The 17,225-nt window shown below is 45.3% G+C and overlaps 1 protein-coding gene across 2 annotated transcripts in view; it reads left to right on the top strand.

The window, feature by feature from the left end:
- Positions 1-17,225, top strand: part of IGF2R (insulin like growth factor 2 receptor) — a 138,567-nt gene that overhangs the window by 61,867 nt on the left and 59,475 nt on the right. Inside the window, exons 1-7 of one of the 2 annotated variants that reach the window (XM_017853517.1) lie at positions 714-827; positions 3,672-3,834; positions 4,061-4,226; positions 5,546-5,649; positions 11,639-11,803; positions 14,949-15,089; positions 16,277-16,420. In XM_017853517.1, coding sequence (XP_017709006.1) covers positions 5,613-5,649; positions 11,639-11,803; positions 14,949-15,089; positions 16,277-16,420 — 487 coding nt within the window. In that variant the 5' untranslated portion in view covers positions 714-827; positions 3,672-3,834; positions 4,061-4,226; positions 5,546-5,612. Of the gene's footprint in view, positions 1-713; positions 828-3,671; positions 3,835-4,060; positions 4,227-5,545; positions 5,650-11,638; positions 11,804-14,948; positions 15,090-16,276; positions 16,421-17,225 lie in introns of those variants that run through there. The other variant, XM_017853516.1, reaches the window with a different exon arrangement.

Genomic DNA, 17,225 nt, shown 5'->3' with positions numbered 1-17,225 from the left:
TTTTTTTTTTTTTTTTAATTTTGTTATCTCATTTACAACATTTTTTTATTTGTTTGTTTTAGTCAAAGGTGTTTCTTCCTTTTTAAAAAAAGTACTTTTTTTGTTCCTTTTTTCTTATTCTAGGACATGAAGCAGATCAAACAGGTTTTTTTTTTTTTCTTTTTTTTTGTTTTTGAGATGGGGTCTTGCTCTGTCATGCAGGCTGGAGTGCAGTGGTGTGATCTCGGTTCACTGCAGCCTCCGTCTCCCTGTTCAAGTGATTCTCCTGCCTCAGCCTCCTCAGTAGCTGGGACCAGAGGTGTGCTACCATGCCCAGCTAATTGTAGTTTTGGTAGAGATGGAGTTTCACTATGTTGGCCAGGGTGGTCTCGAACTCCTGACTTCAGGTAATCCACCATCTTGGCCTTCCAAAATGCTGGGATTACAGGCGTGAGCCACCGCGCCCAGCCAGGTTTTCTTAATATATCAAATTTATGTGTTGGTCACTTTATTTATTTGATTTTTAACAAAATAACACTCACTGGGGTTTACTTAGAACTTTTTTTTTTTCCCCAAATGGAAATGAAATGAAGTCATTTTATACCATAGCTTCTTTTATATTTTGATATTGCTTCTGTTACCCTCTCCCCACAAGTGAATGTGCTGAATGCTCAGGGCAGCATATGAATTTGGATGCACTTTATACTTTTGTAATACTCTTTTCTCAATGTGGCTCTCCCAGGCTTGTCTTGAGTTACGTGAGGGAAGAGGCAGAAAAGCTAGACTTTTGTGACGGTCACAGCCCCGCAGTGACTATTACGTTTGTTTGCCCGTCGGAGCGGAGAGAGGTAAGTGACTTGTCTCCCGGTAACTGTAATGTGGCGCAGGTTAGCCTGGGTTGCCCACGCGAACGCATGTCTGGGCTTGGGGCAGGGTGGGTCTGGGTGCAGGAAGCTGGGAGCCATGACAGAGGCACTGGTGGGCTCTCAGGAGGAGACGAGCTTCCTGGGATAGCTTCTGTCACATGAAGCTCACTCAGGGAGAGCTGTTTGCATTTTGCCTTTTGCTTTTTTACAGCAACCCGGAGGGGCCTCCACATATAATGGGATGGTTTTTTGTTCTAGTCTCTGTGAGACGATTTTAAGTAGTTCATGGACAGATATTTTTATTTTTGTAGTTGGATTGTTTTAGTGAATAGTGGAAAAATGCCGTATAATTTCAAGCCTGTGATTTCTGATGAGAAGCGTTTCCCTCCCTCTCTTTTCCCAGTCGGCCCCTAAACCCCACCCATGCCTTCCCCCCTCCTTCTCATCACAGGCCAATTTATTGCTGTGCACTCTGCTGTGGATGAAATCTCCAGTGCAGTTGTAAACTCTTTGAGTGTGACTGCTGAGACTTACTTGTCCTTGAGTCCTCAGTGCCTGTTTAAGTGTTTTAACCGGGGCAGGTGCTGATGGAAAGGAGGCATCCCCAGGGAGGAAGGGGTAGGGCAGGGCTTTCCTTTAGTTTCTTTCTGCCTTCTTAGTAATAGGGTGAAGTAGGGAGGGGCTGAATTCTTTTGCAGAGAACCACACTCCCCTTCCCCAAGCAAATGTGGAATTTGCTCTGATGTCAGGCTGGCAGCTGGCCTGGTGTGTGTGGGATATGGAGACTGTGCTGGGCTCAGCTTTCCGCTTTCTGTCCCCAGACTTCCACGTCCATGTACTGTCAACTGAATGAAGGCCTGTCTGATGTTTGTTCTGAGTATGAATGGGGAGGAATATTTATTCACACTTTTCATTTGTACCTACACATGTGAGTTGAAATCTCTTAAGCCCAGTGAGATGTTCTCAGGCGGTGGTGGTTTGAGTGTTTTCCCTTTTATTTGCTCTACATTTGGTAAGAATCATTTTACTCTGTGAGAATCAAGAGAGTTGGGAGTTTTCCTCCTTTTCCTCGAAGGGGTATGAGGCATTTCTTGGTGTTAGAAGAAGAGGCTGATTTGGTATTACTGGAGCAAGAGGTTCCCTTTTTTTTTTTTTTTTTTTTTTAAAGACAGGGTCTCGCTCTGTCACCCAGGCTGGAGTGCAGTGCCACGATCTCATCTCACTACAATCTCCGCCTCCTCAGTTCAAGCAGTCCTCCCATTTCAGCCTCCTGAGTAGCTGGGACTACAGGTGTGCGCCACCACGCCTGGCTAATTTTTGTATTTTTAATAGAGACGGGGCTTTGCCATGTTGCCCAGGCTGGTCTTGAACTCCCGGGCTCAAGTGATCCACCCACCTCGGCCTCCCAAAGTGCTGGGTTTACAGGTGTGAGCCACTGCACACGGCCAGGTTTCTTTTCAAGCTTGACTATTCACTGGGCAGACCTTGTGTGACATGTGCTTGGACACTGTAATACTTGGGAGGTTTGTTTAAACATTTACGTTTGCTCATTGAATCATTTTAGGAACTGGTATTTAGTAAACACTCACCTTGTCATATAGATCTTTTAAAAAATGCTTGATTTATTTATTGGATTTACATACTGTAAAATTCACTGTTTTTTTTTTCAGTACAAGTCAGTGGTTATTAGTATTTTTTTTAGAAGTGTGCAACCATCATCATAGTCAAAATTTTACATTTCTATCACCCCCAAAAAGAAACCACCTTCCCATTAGCAGTCTCTTCCCATTCACACCCCAAGCCCTGGTAACTGTGTACCTTCTTCCTGTCTCTGTGGATTGGCCTTTTTTGGATGTTTTATGTCAGCAGAATCCTACACTGTGTGGCTTTCTGTGCCTGGCTTCTCTTATGGAGCCCTGGGGTCTGCATCACCGTGTGTCAGACTGCACTGAGCCACGTGGGCAGAAGCATTGATTTTGAGTCAGACAGAAGAGGGTTGGGCCTGCAACTCTGCAACTTACTAATTGTGTGCGACCTGTTTGTAAACCTGGCACCTAGTGGCTGGCGTGTCGCAGGTGCTCAGTGAGTATTTACGGAACGAATGGTGCTGGGAAGCAGCACTGCTATGCCCGGTGCTAAGCCCAATAAGATGTGTCTCCCAAGGATGGTTAAAAAGATGCCAGTGACATTCCTGGTGAGCAGGGACCCCATCAACCCCCTTCATGGCTCTCTTCAAAGATGAATGGTGGAGCTCCCACTCTGTAGAAGCAATACAATGGCAGAATCGGGTTTGTGTCTGGGTGGTGCCCTGGCTTCACCCGGGAGCAGGTATGGGGACAGATATGGTGGTACCCAGGATCCCACAGGGGTTGTGGACCATGCCCTTGGATGTGCACGTGTGTGATGACGTTCACTCAGTGTCGGGCTTGCACCACTCCAGCAGCACCTTGTGGAAAGTGGTGAATGGACCATGCACCCTGCACGGCCTGTTAGCGCTTGCCGACTCCTAGTGATTGCCGCATGCCACTGAGTCCAGGTGCTCGCTGGCCAAAGCTTGAGTGTCTCTCTGAAGGTGACTAGACTAGAAAGGGAATAGAGTGTACAAAGTGAATGGAGGTGTTACAAGTCAAATGGAAAAAAAAAAATAACAGTTTAGAAAAAAAGTAACTTTACTGAGTTGTAAGTCAAATAATGTGTTAGAGGCAATTAATGATTCAAAAAAAAAAACAGCAAAATGTAGAAACCTAACAACCTGTCTTTGGAAAATCTGCATTTAAGCCACATGAAACATTTTTTATTTTGCCTCTTTCACATTGTTCCTAATAGGGCACCATTCCCAAACTCACTGCTAAATCCAACTGCCGCTATGAAATTGAGTGGATTACTGAGTATGCCTGCCACAGAGATTACCTGGAAAGCAAAACTTGTTCTCTGAGCGGTGAGCAGCAGGATGTCTCCATAGACCTCACACCACTTGCCCAGAGCGGAGGTAAGCAGGCGCCTTCTGCTTCCTGGCACTGCTTAGGAGGAAGGGGATCGAGAGAGGGTACGAGACAGTAGGGGGCCAAGTCAGTCCATGCATGCTCCTGGGTTGGAGAGAGCTGTAGTTTGGGCTGGTGTTTCAGAAATAGGATTCAGGTTTGACTAAGTAATCCTGTAACCTTCTAATACCTGTTCATGTAAAACAAGCCTCTTATTAATTTCCCTGTTTTTAGGTCCGTCCTATATTTCAGATGGAAAAGAATATTCATTTTATTTGAATGTCTGTGGAGAAACTGAAACAGAGTTCTGTAGTAAAAAACAAGCTGCGGTTTGCCAAGTGAAAAGGAACAATACGTCTCAAGTCAAAGCAGCAGGAAGATACCAGAATCAGACCCTCCGGTACATCAACAACCTCTGTGTGCTTTTCCTTTTTCTTTGTATTTCTTGAGACAGGGTTGCACTCGGGCGCCCAGGCTAGAGTACAGTGGCGCGATCTCGGTGCATTGCAGCCTTGACTTCCCTGCCTCAAGTAGTTCACCCACCTCAGCCTCCTGAATAGCTGGGACTACAGGCATGCACCACCATGCCTGGCTAATTTCTGTAGTTTGTGTAGAGACGAAGTTTTGCCATGTTGCCCACGCTGATCTTGAATTCCTTGCCTCAGTGATTCTCCCACGTTGGCCTCCCAAAGTGCATGGATTAGAGGCATGTGCTGTGGGACCTGGCCTGTGTAATTTTCAAGTGCATTGTGTGTATTCTTGTGAAATATAACTCCCTCTCCTCCTTTTCTTCCTCTTTCCATTTTCCAGAAGGTACAGGGAAATCAGTTATGCCAGCATTCCTTCCCATTAGACTTTGGCAAGTTGCCGTTTGTCACTAAACAATCAAATGTTTTTCCTGGCTTTAAGTAAGAATGCTTCTGTTAGAACTGTTCACTTTATAAACTTGCTGTTTGTACGGAACCTACTGTAGGAAAATTATTTAATGAGTTTACAGTTGATAGGGCTTTTTTATTTTAAAATTTGTTTTTAAGGAGTTTTGATTTTTCTCTGGCAGTTTGAGAATCTCAAGCACCATCAACATTACAGAAAATTTTAAACAACTAAAACAGTGCATTCAGCACATTTCTTTTTTTGACCCTTAACTTGGTAGTTAACCTTCAGAAAAGCAGGATGAAAATGCAGTTTTCTGAAAATGTGTTAGGGGCAATTACGATTCAAAAATTAGGAATAGAAAACTGCAAAAAACCCCAGAACTGGTCTTTGAGCTTTTTAAAAGCGTGGAATATCTGCCGAGAAGCCGCATTTTAAACGTTTTGTTTTTGCTTCTTTCAAATTGTTTCGGATCAGCATTGTCCAAGGCCCCTCAGGCACGGCTGTGTTCATGGCGGCTGTTAGGAAGCCTGTCTAATTCTTGGGCGTTATTTATTTTGTACAAAATGTAAAAGTGAGAACAAGAGAAGTTTTCATGCTCACAGCAAAATCTTCAGCACTTTCTTCCAGCCAGTTACTACTTTGAAGCGGGAGGATGTCAAGCCCATACATTTGGAACTCATTTCCTGTAGATGTTTTTCCCTAGCTGGCTAGAGAGCTTGCTGTTTTAGATCAGTAGTGATTTGTTGATGCTATGCAAAAGGCTTAGTGTAGACATTTTAAAAGATTCAGGTTTCTTTCTTGGTTCTCCCAAACACATTTGTCTGTATATTCACAAAAATCTAGATATTCGGATGGAGACCTCACCTTGATATATTTTGGAGGCGATGAATGCAGCTCAGGGTTTCAGCGGATGAGCGTCATAAATTTTGAGTGCAATAAAACCGCAGGTAAGTGTGCGCTGGAGTTCAGCCCCTCATCTTTCCATTCATGGGCGTGTGCTTGTGTGTGTGCACAGGCGTGTTCTTGGAAGTGAACATTGAATGGAGGAGTCAGATGCTCTCCTTTGGACTGGCCAGCTCTAGCCCCCAGACTGGGTTTTTTCTATTGGAGTAACACCTTCCCCACCCCCACTGCCCCAGTGGACACACACATCCTGTTTGCATTTTCCTCGGTTCTCTCTGTTTGTTTTGGGAATGGGCCCAGCACTGAGCTTGTTGGGAAAGTTTTCGTCTTGAATTTTGGTGCACACTAAACTACAGCAAGGACAGATTCGGCAGGGGCGAGATGGCTTGCCAGTTTTGTTTGAGTGACCTCTTCTTTTATGTAATGAGTATCAAGGTAATCCTTTTTGCAAAGTGGTGACCCTGTGGTAGAGTTTGGATCTGGGGATTGCAAAATGTCACTGGGTACGTTGAAGCTGAAGGCGTGCATTTCTCCGAGTGATGAGAAGCACCCTTGAGTCACCAAGACACAAGGCATTTCAAAAAGCAGTGCCGCTGTCCATATCTTGATGACTGTAGACACAGTTGTAGCTGCCTCTGGGTTGGCAGCTGTGCCCAGGAGGTGAAGGTGGAAGTCATTCCTTAAAGAGACTGGCTTAGTGTACTTATTAAAAACCAAACCATCAGAAACTTGTCCCATCTGTTGACCCCCAGGCTGTGACTCCAGGCATCCTACAGGGCACCCTACCACTGCTCAGAGCAGTGCTAGAGCCCATTCTGGTTTCCATAGTTTGCCCCAACTGCTGCCACACCCAGAGGGTCTTTCTGGCCCTTGCTTCCGTGTGTTCTTCTATGGCAGAGCTTTGTGTGGCTTGGTTACAGGGTGGGTTGCTACAGGATTCACTGTGGGATGAGGGAGAGGCAGCTGGACATGATGGGAACCTTGCTCTCGAAGCCTCTGGAGATCAGGTGTGCGTTGGGAGAGACAGTTAGGCACCCCTGCCCTGGTAGCACCGCAGCGCTGCGAACGTCCTAGCAAGCAGGCCAAGAACCAGCCCCCGGGCTCTTGCCGCTGGGAAGGCTTTCCAAAATGATCCAGTAACTGCCCCTGGGGTGCCCTTGTTCACAGGTCTGCCATTGCTGTCCTTGTTCTCTGCGTGGCCCCTTTTGTTACTTTCACAATACTCACATTTTTTTAGTGCCTATTTGCTTAGGCCCTATGAGGCTGGAGGGTGTTGTAAGGATAGATGGTTGTCTAGGTGTTCACAGACTAGGAGCAGAGAGAGATAAGGAGCATGATGATGCAGGTTCAGGGCAGTGCTGCCAGAGTAGAGCTAGTGCTTAGCGTCATCATTCCGCTTCTTTACCAGGAGGGAGGCACGAAGGTCAACTGGTTGGAGTCTGGGCTGGGTGCAGGGTTCAGGCAGTTAAGAGAGAAGGAAGTGCTGCTTGAGCCACGCTACATTTAGGAGCATGCCAGTCCCATGTTGGGGTGGCTGCAGGGCCTGGACCTGCAGACATTCAAAGGCATGGACCAGGGTAGCTGCAAGCGGGTCAGAGGCCATGTATGGAGAATGTGGCTGAAGACGACCTGGAACGGTGAGTGTGCAGTATTGTAAGAAACTTGTATGTCCTGCAGAGGAGCTGGATTATATCTGGAAATCTATGAAGTCCCAAGGATTTTCAGCAGGGGTGTGACAGACATCTGACTCGTGAATGAGAAAATCAGTGTGGCCTCTGGATGCACCTCCCATCTGGTCTAAGCACTCCCTGCACCCCTCAGCTTCTCCATCATTCTCTCATTGCCCTCACCTCCTAGCCTACCTACGCTACTAGCCTACTTAGCCATGTCTGCACCCTGAATCACATCTCTCCTACTCGGTGTCCCCAGTCCCTAGGGATGCAGCCTGTATCTTCCCCATGTGCCCAGCCCCTCTGATGCCCAACCTTGGTTCTGGCTCCCAGGTCACCCCAACTGGCTCTCCTGGACTTCTTGCTGTCTTGGGCTGCTCTGCTGTGTTCTGAGTCTCCCTCCAACTTTGTGATGACCTCCTTTGGCCCTGCTTTGTTCAGGGCTTTTTATTAATGACTTGGCCGAGATCTTTGAGAGTGTACTGATCTCATTTGGGGATGCTGGGAAGACAGAATCATTATCCAGAAAGATCGAAAAGGATGAGCAACATATGAGAAGGGCATTGTATCGTCTCAGACTTACAGGGAAGAGGTATGGGCATTGAGGAGCTGCCAGCCAAACAAACAAAAAACACAGGAGAGAAAAACCAAAGAACAGAAAGAAAGAAAAATAGAAAAAAATAAAAAAGACCCGCAGTGGAGTGGGGAGATCTTGCCTTGTGGTTGTGAGCATGGATGAGGCCACACCCTCTGGATTTGGTTCGCAGCCATCCTAGTTTTTAGTTACGAAACCATGAGCCCAGAGAGCTAAAGCCCAGATGAGGTGAGGCTTGATAAAATGCTCTGTTTTCCTTTCCGTAATAAAATTTTCAAACACAGAAAGAACATTAAAACAAAATTTACATGCCTGCCACTCTTAACAGCCATTGATGTTTTGCCAGATTTTTCTTGTAAGCCATGCGTCATTGATGGCCCATATCACCCCACCCTGATGCCAAGAAAGAACATTCCTTTATATAAATTCAGTACCATTGTTGTACTTAACAAAATTAACGGTGACATCCTGATGTTGAAAACCCATGTTTTCCTAAGCTGTTATCATTATGATTGTAACAAGCAGCCTGGACAGAGAGATGTTAGGTGTTTTGTGGGAGGGTTTTGAGCTGGTTCTCAGGCAGGAGTTGTATTAAAAAATACTTACAATTCCTTCCAGCTCTGTAATTCAGCACTCCAAACTTTGAGAGCAAACTATGTACTACAAAATTAGTTCGTTATTATTTTGCTCGAATTTAAACTTAGAGTTTTGGAAGAAAATCCCTTGGTGGACCCTGTGTATTAGATAGATGTAGTAATGTATTTTTGAAGGTGAACGGGTGTTAATTGGCTATGTAATAGAAGTGTAGTTTAAGTTGGATCTCTAGGAATTATGCATGTGAATCTAAGGTTCATGCATTTTTCAGGATGCAAGTGTATCTTTTGGTCATAATGTTTTTTATCATTTGTTTAAATCTAGTTGTAAAGTGATGCTTTATTATTGGTGATTCTTTTAAATAAGGATGTTAGATAACTTTTTGGAAGAGCAGAATTCATTAGGATAGGCTAACAAAAAACTACTCACAAATTTAAGTAGCTCAGCCCATTAAAGGTTTCTTGTCTTAGTTCAGTGCTAGTCCTTGGGGATAGGGTTGGGGTAGGGGGTGCAGGCTCTGCTCCATGTGGTCATTTGGGGACCTACGCTCTTTCCATCCTGTGTTTCTGCCATCTGTAGGTGTGACTTCCAAGGGCTCTGTAGAATGGTAACATCAATTTCCTTTGTTTTGTTTTTTTCCAGGCCAGAAATAAGTCACTTGGCCCAGCCTGAATAGCAGAGGAGGCTGGGAAATGGAGTTTAGCTATGTGTCTAGAGGAAAAATTAAACTAGTTGGGTAAGAGGTAGCATTGTTTTTGCCACAGAGAAATGAGTGCTGCTGCCTGCTCCTTAGGCAGAGAGCTCTTTGGTTCCATTTGAAAACCTTCCTTCCCCTTTTGCTGGAATCGAGAGACTGAGGACACAAAGTGGTGTGCTGGAGAATAAACTCGAGCCTGTGGAGCCAGACTGGCAACTTGGGGATTGTGTGAGTGAGGGAGAGATTGTGCAGAGCTAATCCTAACATTGCTGATGAGCGGACAGAAACCATAGGTCTCATGAATAGTGATTTCTGAAGTTAAAGCCCAGTATGCTTAAAAATGAACCGAAGTGGTTTGGGAGAGGGGAGCGCAACTTACTGTTCTGCTAAAATTCTTTGAGGAATTAAGTAAGAATATGTGTAAGGTACATAGCAATGGTTATTTATAGTGGACTCTGCCTGCAGATTATTAGTACGTCTCAGATGCAAAACCAGCTCAAAAGTACGGACGAGTACGAGGACGATTTGTAGTGGTATTTAATTGTTTGTAAACTTACCTGGTAAAAGAAAAACGCAGTGAATGCTTCACGTTTGCAGAACACAAATCTTTTTCAATAGTGAAATGTGAATCCAGTAGGATTAAACTGTGTGTAAACCTTGTGGGTGGGATGAAGAGAGGCAGAGGCGCGTCATTGTTGCTAAGTTAGTTCACCGGCAAGCTCAGGGGCCAAACGAAACAAACAAAAAGCACAGGAGAGAAAACCAAAGAAAAAAAGAAAAATAGAAAAAAACCCCACAGTAGAGTGGGGAGATCTTGCCTTGTGGTTATGAGCATGGATGAGGCCAGACCCTCAGGGTCTGATTCCCACTGCCATAGTTGTTAGTTATGAAACCATAAGCAAATTATTGAGGCATCCTAAATCTGCAAAATGGTGCTAAAATTGTGCCTTTGCCATAGGGTTTTGAGGATCAAATAGATTAATATAGTCATGTGTTGCTTAACAATAAGAATATGTTCTGAGAAATGTGTCATTAGGCGATTTTGTCATTGTGTGAACATCATAGAGTGTACTTAACACACACCTAGATGGTTTATCTTGCTGCACACCTAAGCTATATGGTGTAGCCTATTGCTCCTGGGCTACAAGTGTGTACAGCACGTGAGTGTACTGAATACTGCCGGCAGTTGTAACACAATGGTAAGTATTTGACTATCTAAATATATCTAAACATAGATAAGGTCCAGTAAAAATACGGTATTATAATCTTTTGAGACCACTGTTGTATATGCAGTCTGTTGTTGATCAAATGTTATGCAGCACGTAACTGCATAAAGAAAGTACTTAAACAGAGCCTATTTTTCTGCAGCTCGCCCTTATGTAGCTGAGATGCTGAGCTCAGTGCCTGGCTGAGACTGTGCTCAGTATAGGTTCGCTGTTGTGGCTGGTATTATAATTATAGTGATGATACTATTAAAGATTTGGTAGAAATTACAATTGAAGTATCATTTGCTCTTGACACAGAATCTTACTTCCCGTTTTCTTAGATCATTGCATAGCTTATGATACCAAACCTCAAGGAGGCAGATCACATGGTGGGAGGCTCAGACAAGGATTATGAAACCATCAGGGTTGGGAAAAGGAGGGTTGTGCCCGCGGTCCCCTAGTCTGGAAAGGTGCAAGCAAGGAGCAAGTCAGCAAAGCCTCCGAATCTCAGCGTCCATGGGATGGGAACGTGACCTGTGAAGAGCTGGTTTTCAGACTTAGACCTGAACTATTCCTGCTGAGGAATGGGAAGTCTGGGGGGCTCACTCTTGGTGGAAGAAGAGGCTCAATTTGAGGAAGGTGTTACAGACAGGTGCACTGATGGAGCCACAGAATGCCAGCACTGTTTGAAGGTGTGCCGCTAACATTGTTGGGCTGGCATAGGACCTTGGCGTGCTTTCGCTGGGAGCAACTGACTGTAGATGGTTTCCACCCTTGTTTTACTTTAGGGATGAGTCCCAGAGAACTTGTCTTGTTCACAGTCGCATCACGAAGTCAGTGGTGCTCAGGGAACTAGAGCTCCATTTCTGTCTTCCTTTCTGCGAGTTCCCAGTGTCACCCAGAGATGTTCAGAAGCCTCTGGGAGCTGACCACAGCCTGGGAGCAGAGGATCCCACTCACTGCTCTTGCGTTCCTCCTGCCTGCCCTTTTTATCTTATCTTTGAAGGCGCTGTACACAGCCTTCTGTCAATGTTTCCCAAGGTGAAAGGCATGCTGGCCTGCCAGCCTGCCATCGAGGACTTAGGGTTAAGCATCTGAAGCTTAGTAGAAGCCTCTACCATCTCAGACCCCCAGGGTCTGTAAAAAAGTCTGGACCTGAATTTTTTAACTGGTCAGTCGGCATTGGTCCTGTTCAGTTTCTTCCTTGCTCCTTAGCTGTTCCTCAGTTTTGGTCACGTATGGAGTTTAAATTTCTCCTCTTGAATCGTACAGATAACGATGGGAAAGGAAATCCAGTATTCACAGGAGAGGTTGACTGCACCTACTTCTTCACATGGGACACGAAATATGCCTGCGTTAAGGAGAAGGAAGACCTCCTCTGCGGTGCCATCGACGGGAAGAAACGCTACGACCTGTCTGCGCTGGTCCGCCACGCAGGTACCGCCCTCCTTGTGGTGTGGGTCTCAGTCCACGTGTTCATGGTCCGCCACGCAGGTACCGCCCTCCTTGTGGTGTGGGTCTCAGTCCACGTGTTCATGGTCCGCCACGCAGGTACCGCCCTCCTTGTGGTGTGGGTCTCAGTCCACGTGTTCATGGAACATTTTCGCGGAGTACGTTTTGGAAATGGCCTGTTACTATTCTTCTTTGTACCAGTGAGGTTGGTGTCAGCAGCCCACACTACCGCTTTTTTCCATGTGGGCTGTAGAATTATTCAAGAAGGAGCCATTGGATTGGGAGCGTGGAACTCACTCTGAATCCTGAGACCCAGAGGCATTATTGTTTTCTGGTCCGGCGTACCTTTTACTGGGCTCATCATAGTTGAGCGGACGTGCCGTGGCACCTGCACGGCGCGTGTCAGGCCTTGTGGCTGCTGGTTGTTTTAGAAAGCTTGCTTGGCTTTTTTTCGCCTTTAAAGTTTTTCTTTTCGCCGGGCGCCCGGTGGCTCAAGCTGTAATCCGCAGCACTTTGAGGCGAGACGGTGGCATTGCGAGGTCAGGAAATCGAGACGAGGCCAACCCTAGCTACCACACCGGCGAAACTCGTCTCTACTAAAAAACTACAAAAACAAACCTAGCTGAGGCCCGATGTTGGCGGCGGGGCCTGTAGTCGCCAGCTACTTGGGAGGCTGAGGCACGGAGATGATGGCGTAAACTGGGAGGCCGGAGCTTGGCAGGTGAGCTGAGAGATCCGGCCTGCACTTCGCAGCCTGGCAACAGACAGACTTCCGTCTCAAAAAAAAAAAAAAAAAAAAAAAAAGTTTTCTTTTTTCTCTCTTATAACAGCCTTCCCATAGGCATATTCCCCACCTTAACACAGGAACCCTCAGGCCCACAGAGTGGAGCTGCGGCTCAGTTGCTATCTTTTGACCTTGTGTTTTCACCCTTTTACACACTGCCTCTCCTCCATCTCTGAGGTGGGATCTGCAGCCTCTGCCCCCTGGGGTTCTTCTGTTTGGATCCTCTAGGCAGATGAATGTGTGCCTTGGGCCACTGTTCACTGGTGCCTCAGTGGTGTGCAGTGGGCTTGTTCTCAAGGCTGAGCTTGCTGTTGCACAGCAGGCACCAGACGAGGTGCCGAGGAGGCAGCAGTGTCCCCCACAGCACAATCCCTGTCCTCGGGGGCTTGGAATTTAGCAGGAAACAGAGCAGATCGAATAAGAAGAATGGGAGTCTCAAGCAGGGATAATCTGATGGGGGAGATTTCTGGTTTTACCCTTCTGGCAGCTCAAATTAGTTGTGCAGAAGCCAGTTGCCTCTGTAAGGGGGAGATGACCCGAAGCAGGCAGAATGACTTGCCTCATGTAATTACCAACCAGAACAGTCACAGAACTGCTGGCGGTATGTTCTCGCTCGTAAGTGGGAGTTGAACATTGAGAACACATGGACACAGAGGGGAACAGCACACATCAGGGCCTGTTTAGGGTTGGGGGCGAAGGGAGGGAACTCAGAGGATGGGTCAGTAGGTGCAGCAAACCACCATGGCACATGTATACCTATATAACACACCTGCATGTTCTGCACCTGTATGTCATTTTTTTTTTTTTTTTTAGAAAAATAAAACTGCAGCGGTGACAGGACTGCTGTTCCTGTCTTCTGAGCCCCACCTGGTTTGGAAAAGACCAGGTTAGGAAGAGGAATGAATCCCTCTTGTGGAGTGTTTGAGAACCTGCCTCACTGTGAACCACCTGGGCAGTGAGTGCTGGCAGTACTGTTGTGGTTTTAAACACCCTGTGCGCTGCAGGGAACAGTGCTGTAATTAGTTCTGGCACATATGTGCCAGTGAAGACACTGGTTTTCTGTGAAGTGGAAAGAGTTCTAGCTGCAGAGTTGGAGACCTGGCTGAGGACTGATGTTGCCGCATCCAATTGCGTTTGCTTGAGCGAGCTGCTCTCCCGGCCCGAGTTTCTTACAGTAAACTGGGTGGTGCTGTTAGATCCCTTAAGTCACCTTTTTTTTTTTGTTTTTTTAAACATCACTGTGTATAAGAGACAACCTAGGACCTGTGAGATAAGGAGAGATACATTTTTCAATCTGTAGACTTCCTGACATAGCTCTGGTCTCTTGGAATCTGGAGTATTTCGTGGCATTTGCACGGAGATAGCCCTAAGGAAGTTATGAGGGGAGCGCTAAAACTGCTCCTTACTGCTTGAAGAAGTCCCTTAAGACTTTACAGCCCACCTGGCGCCACCCCAGACTTCCAGTATTTAGGGCAAGTCCTTGTTCACATGCACAGTCTCGTATGATTTCTTTTAGGCTGTTGACATTGGAAAGTACTTCTCCAAATGTACTGTATCACCACTGATGAGACATGGGGTTTTTGCCTTCCAAACCCCAGTACCCAACCTGTAAAGGGAGCGTTTTCAAATGAGAAGATGTATTTGTATATCTTTACCTCCTCCTTTACACACTTTCTAAGTTACTTCTTCAGCGACTGTTCACCGTGTGGTTTGATTTTTGTGGATGCCCTTGCCCTCGCCTGCTGTGCTGGTGACACTCAGCTGGTGCCCCCTCACCTCCTGCAGGCACCTAATCAGTGTCTGCTCACACTCACCAGCTCATGAGTCTTGTGAGTTCAGCGGCCACCTGTGGTGCCTTGCTTGTCTTCTGTGGTAGCATGCATTGTGTCCTGCACTGAGTCTACAGATGTGTAAGAGGTTGCTGGTTTGTTTTAGCTGCACAGGCCTTCACAGGGGCTGAGCTGAGCTGGTGTATTATCAATGGTGTACCACTCTACTGCGTCCCAAGACACAGGATGGCTTCTTGATTTGGGTTTTCAGTTTCTAATTTCATACTGTGGGGCTTGGGAGAATTTTGTTATTTAATTCTCTGTCACCCAGTTGGGCCTACTCTTCTGAAGAAGTATTGGGGTGTAGTTTGTTTCTGTCACATTAAATGAGAAACCTGAGAATCTCGGTGAATTTTTGTGCCTTCAGTCTGCCCGGGTTCCAGAAATGTGAGCGCTGGGGATTGAGTGACGAAGTGCTTTGGGAGCTTTGGGCCCTTGACCTTTGGCTTCATCACCATTTATTCTGTGACTCACAGAAATCAGCATTGCTCTTGACTAAAATACACTTTTGTTACAGAACCAGAGCAGAATTGGGAAGCCGTGGATGGCAGCCAGACGGAAACAGAGAAGAAGCATTTTTTCATTAATATCTGTCACAGAGTGCTGCAGGAAGACAAGGCGCGAGGGTGTCCCGAGGATGCGGCAGTGTGCGCAGTGGGTGAGTTGTGCCCGGAGGGAAGGTCTAGGTGGTGGTTTTCTAGGGCATCCAGTTTGAAATGAGTTAGATCTTCCTGTGGTTCATCTAAGCCTCCTCTTTCTATATTCACGTAAAGGATGGTAAAACATTTTTATTCATAAATCAAATGTCGCTAACTGCTTGATGCACTCTGGAATCCTGAAGTTGCCTGAAGCTTCCTGATGTGGGCTAAAGCCATAACTGGGAACAGAAGGAACCATGTGGAAAATACTACGTCATCTTTTTAGTTTGTAACCTGAAGAATATCATTGCCAGTATTTGTGTACAAGTAATTTTATTTTATTTTTTAACAACTTTATTGCCTAGAATTGTTGAAAAGTTGTGGCTTAAGGAAAGTGTAATCTCAGCTGTAGCCCTAGTGTAGGAGGGGCTTGCATGCTTCGCTTCCTTTTGTTGTCATTGTTTTGGTCCCGTAACTGTCATGCAGAGACTCCTCAATTATTTGATACAGGTATTTAGCACATTCATTTTTGTCTTTTATGACTCAGTTTGAAAATGCCAGGCTATGAGAATCTGTTAAAAGCATTCAGTAAGAAATTGTGAGCCTCGGTTGGATTTTAGGAATTATCCTGGTATTCAGAATTGCTGGTGTGTCTTTAAAAGCAGGTTCAGACATGTCCATGTCTTTACTAAGAAGGACTTCGGAACAGAGTTTTAATCCTTTATAATTAAAAGCAAGTGAACCAAGAAGTAAGTGGCCTCCTGCTTGGGTTGCTAAACAGGTTTCGTTAGTTTCTGCTTTGGATATGAGATACATCTCACCCTTTGGCTGTGTGGCTGTGCTTTCAAAAGACTTTGTGTCTTGGGATAGCTGAAGCCCTGACAGTGGCGGACAGTGTCAGTTTACAGTTGGCACTGATGCATGTTGCAAAAGCCATTTGGTTTTTTGTTTTGCGTCATTCATGGCACTTTCCTGCTGAGCCTATGGATGACCTTGGAGGACCCCGATGTGGCTGTTAACATCTAGTCAAACATGGCACTCTAGGGAAACCCATCGGCTGCCCTGGTGGGTTCGGTGGGCTGGAGAAGGGCTGCTCTTGCTGGGTTTGGGCTGATTTCTTCTTTCTTTTTTTTAAATCACTTCTTTGTCTGCATGATGATAATTTTTAACCATATCTTCTGTTTTTTTTCCCCCCTTTCTCTTCCAGATAAGAATGGAAGTAAAAATCTGGGAAAATTTATTTCTTCTCCCACAAAAGAGAAAGGCAACATTCAACTCTCTTATTCAGGTGGTGATGATTGTGGTCATGGCAAGAAAATAAGAACTAATATCACACTTGTATGCAAGCCAGGTAAAAATTTAAAAAACGATGAAATCTTTTGTTGGGTTCTGCCAGAGGTCCTGCATTCTTCATATCTCTGTTCCTCATCAGTCACTGCAAAGGGGTGATGAGACAGATTGGCATGGTGTTAAGCATTTTGAGTTCCAGAATCTTTGGTGATGGGAACTAGGTCATTTGGATTTTTCCCCTCATCCCCTCCCCAAAACCAAATCAGAAATGGAGAAACCAGATGGTGTCAGAAGGAAGTTGTGGGTCTCAGCACTGCATCCTCTTCCTTGGGACTGATACGGGGCCAGTCATGCGGTTACTTAACTTCCTCCAAAGGGGAAAAAAATCATAAATGGTTTAAAACATTGCCCATGATCTCACCACTTAAACACAATGTTAATTTTCATTACCTTTATTTATAGGTGTATGTTTTTACCAAGTCAAAATTTTTATGTTAACAAATCTTAATGTTTCTCAAAGTGTAGTATTTTGTAAATACTCTTCTATGTTTCACAGTTCTATTAATAATTTTTAGGAACTTCCTTGTGGACATGGTGTGGTTTACTATTTTTAAACATTTTTCTTATTGTTGGATTAATAGCACATTTCCAGTGTGACTAATTGTGCCATTATGTATCCTCTCTCTACCTCCCATTGAAATATTTCCTTTGGATAAGTTCCCAGCTGTGGGACAAAGTCAGAAGCTAGGATCATTTTGTTTGTTTGTTTGTTTGTTTTACAGTAAAATAAACAATATAACATAAAATTTACCATCTTAACCGCTTTTAAGTGTGTAGCTTGGTGACATTGTTGTGTAGTACCATCA

Source organism: Rhinopithecus bieti, unplaced genomic scaffold (genome assembly GCF_001698545.2).
Source record: "Rhinopithecus bieti isolate Rb0 unplaced genomic scaffold, ASM169854v2 scaffold_37503, whole genome shotgun sequence".
NCBI classification, from domain to species: Eukaryota; Metazoa; Chordata; class Mammalia; order Primates; family Cercopithecidae; genus Rhinopithecus; species Rhinopithecus bieti.
Note: the sequence above shows the minus strand (reverse complement) of the source record. Positions and strands in the feature narration are given on the sequence as shown.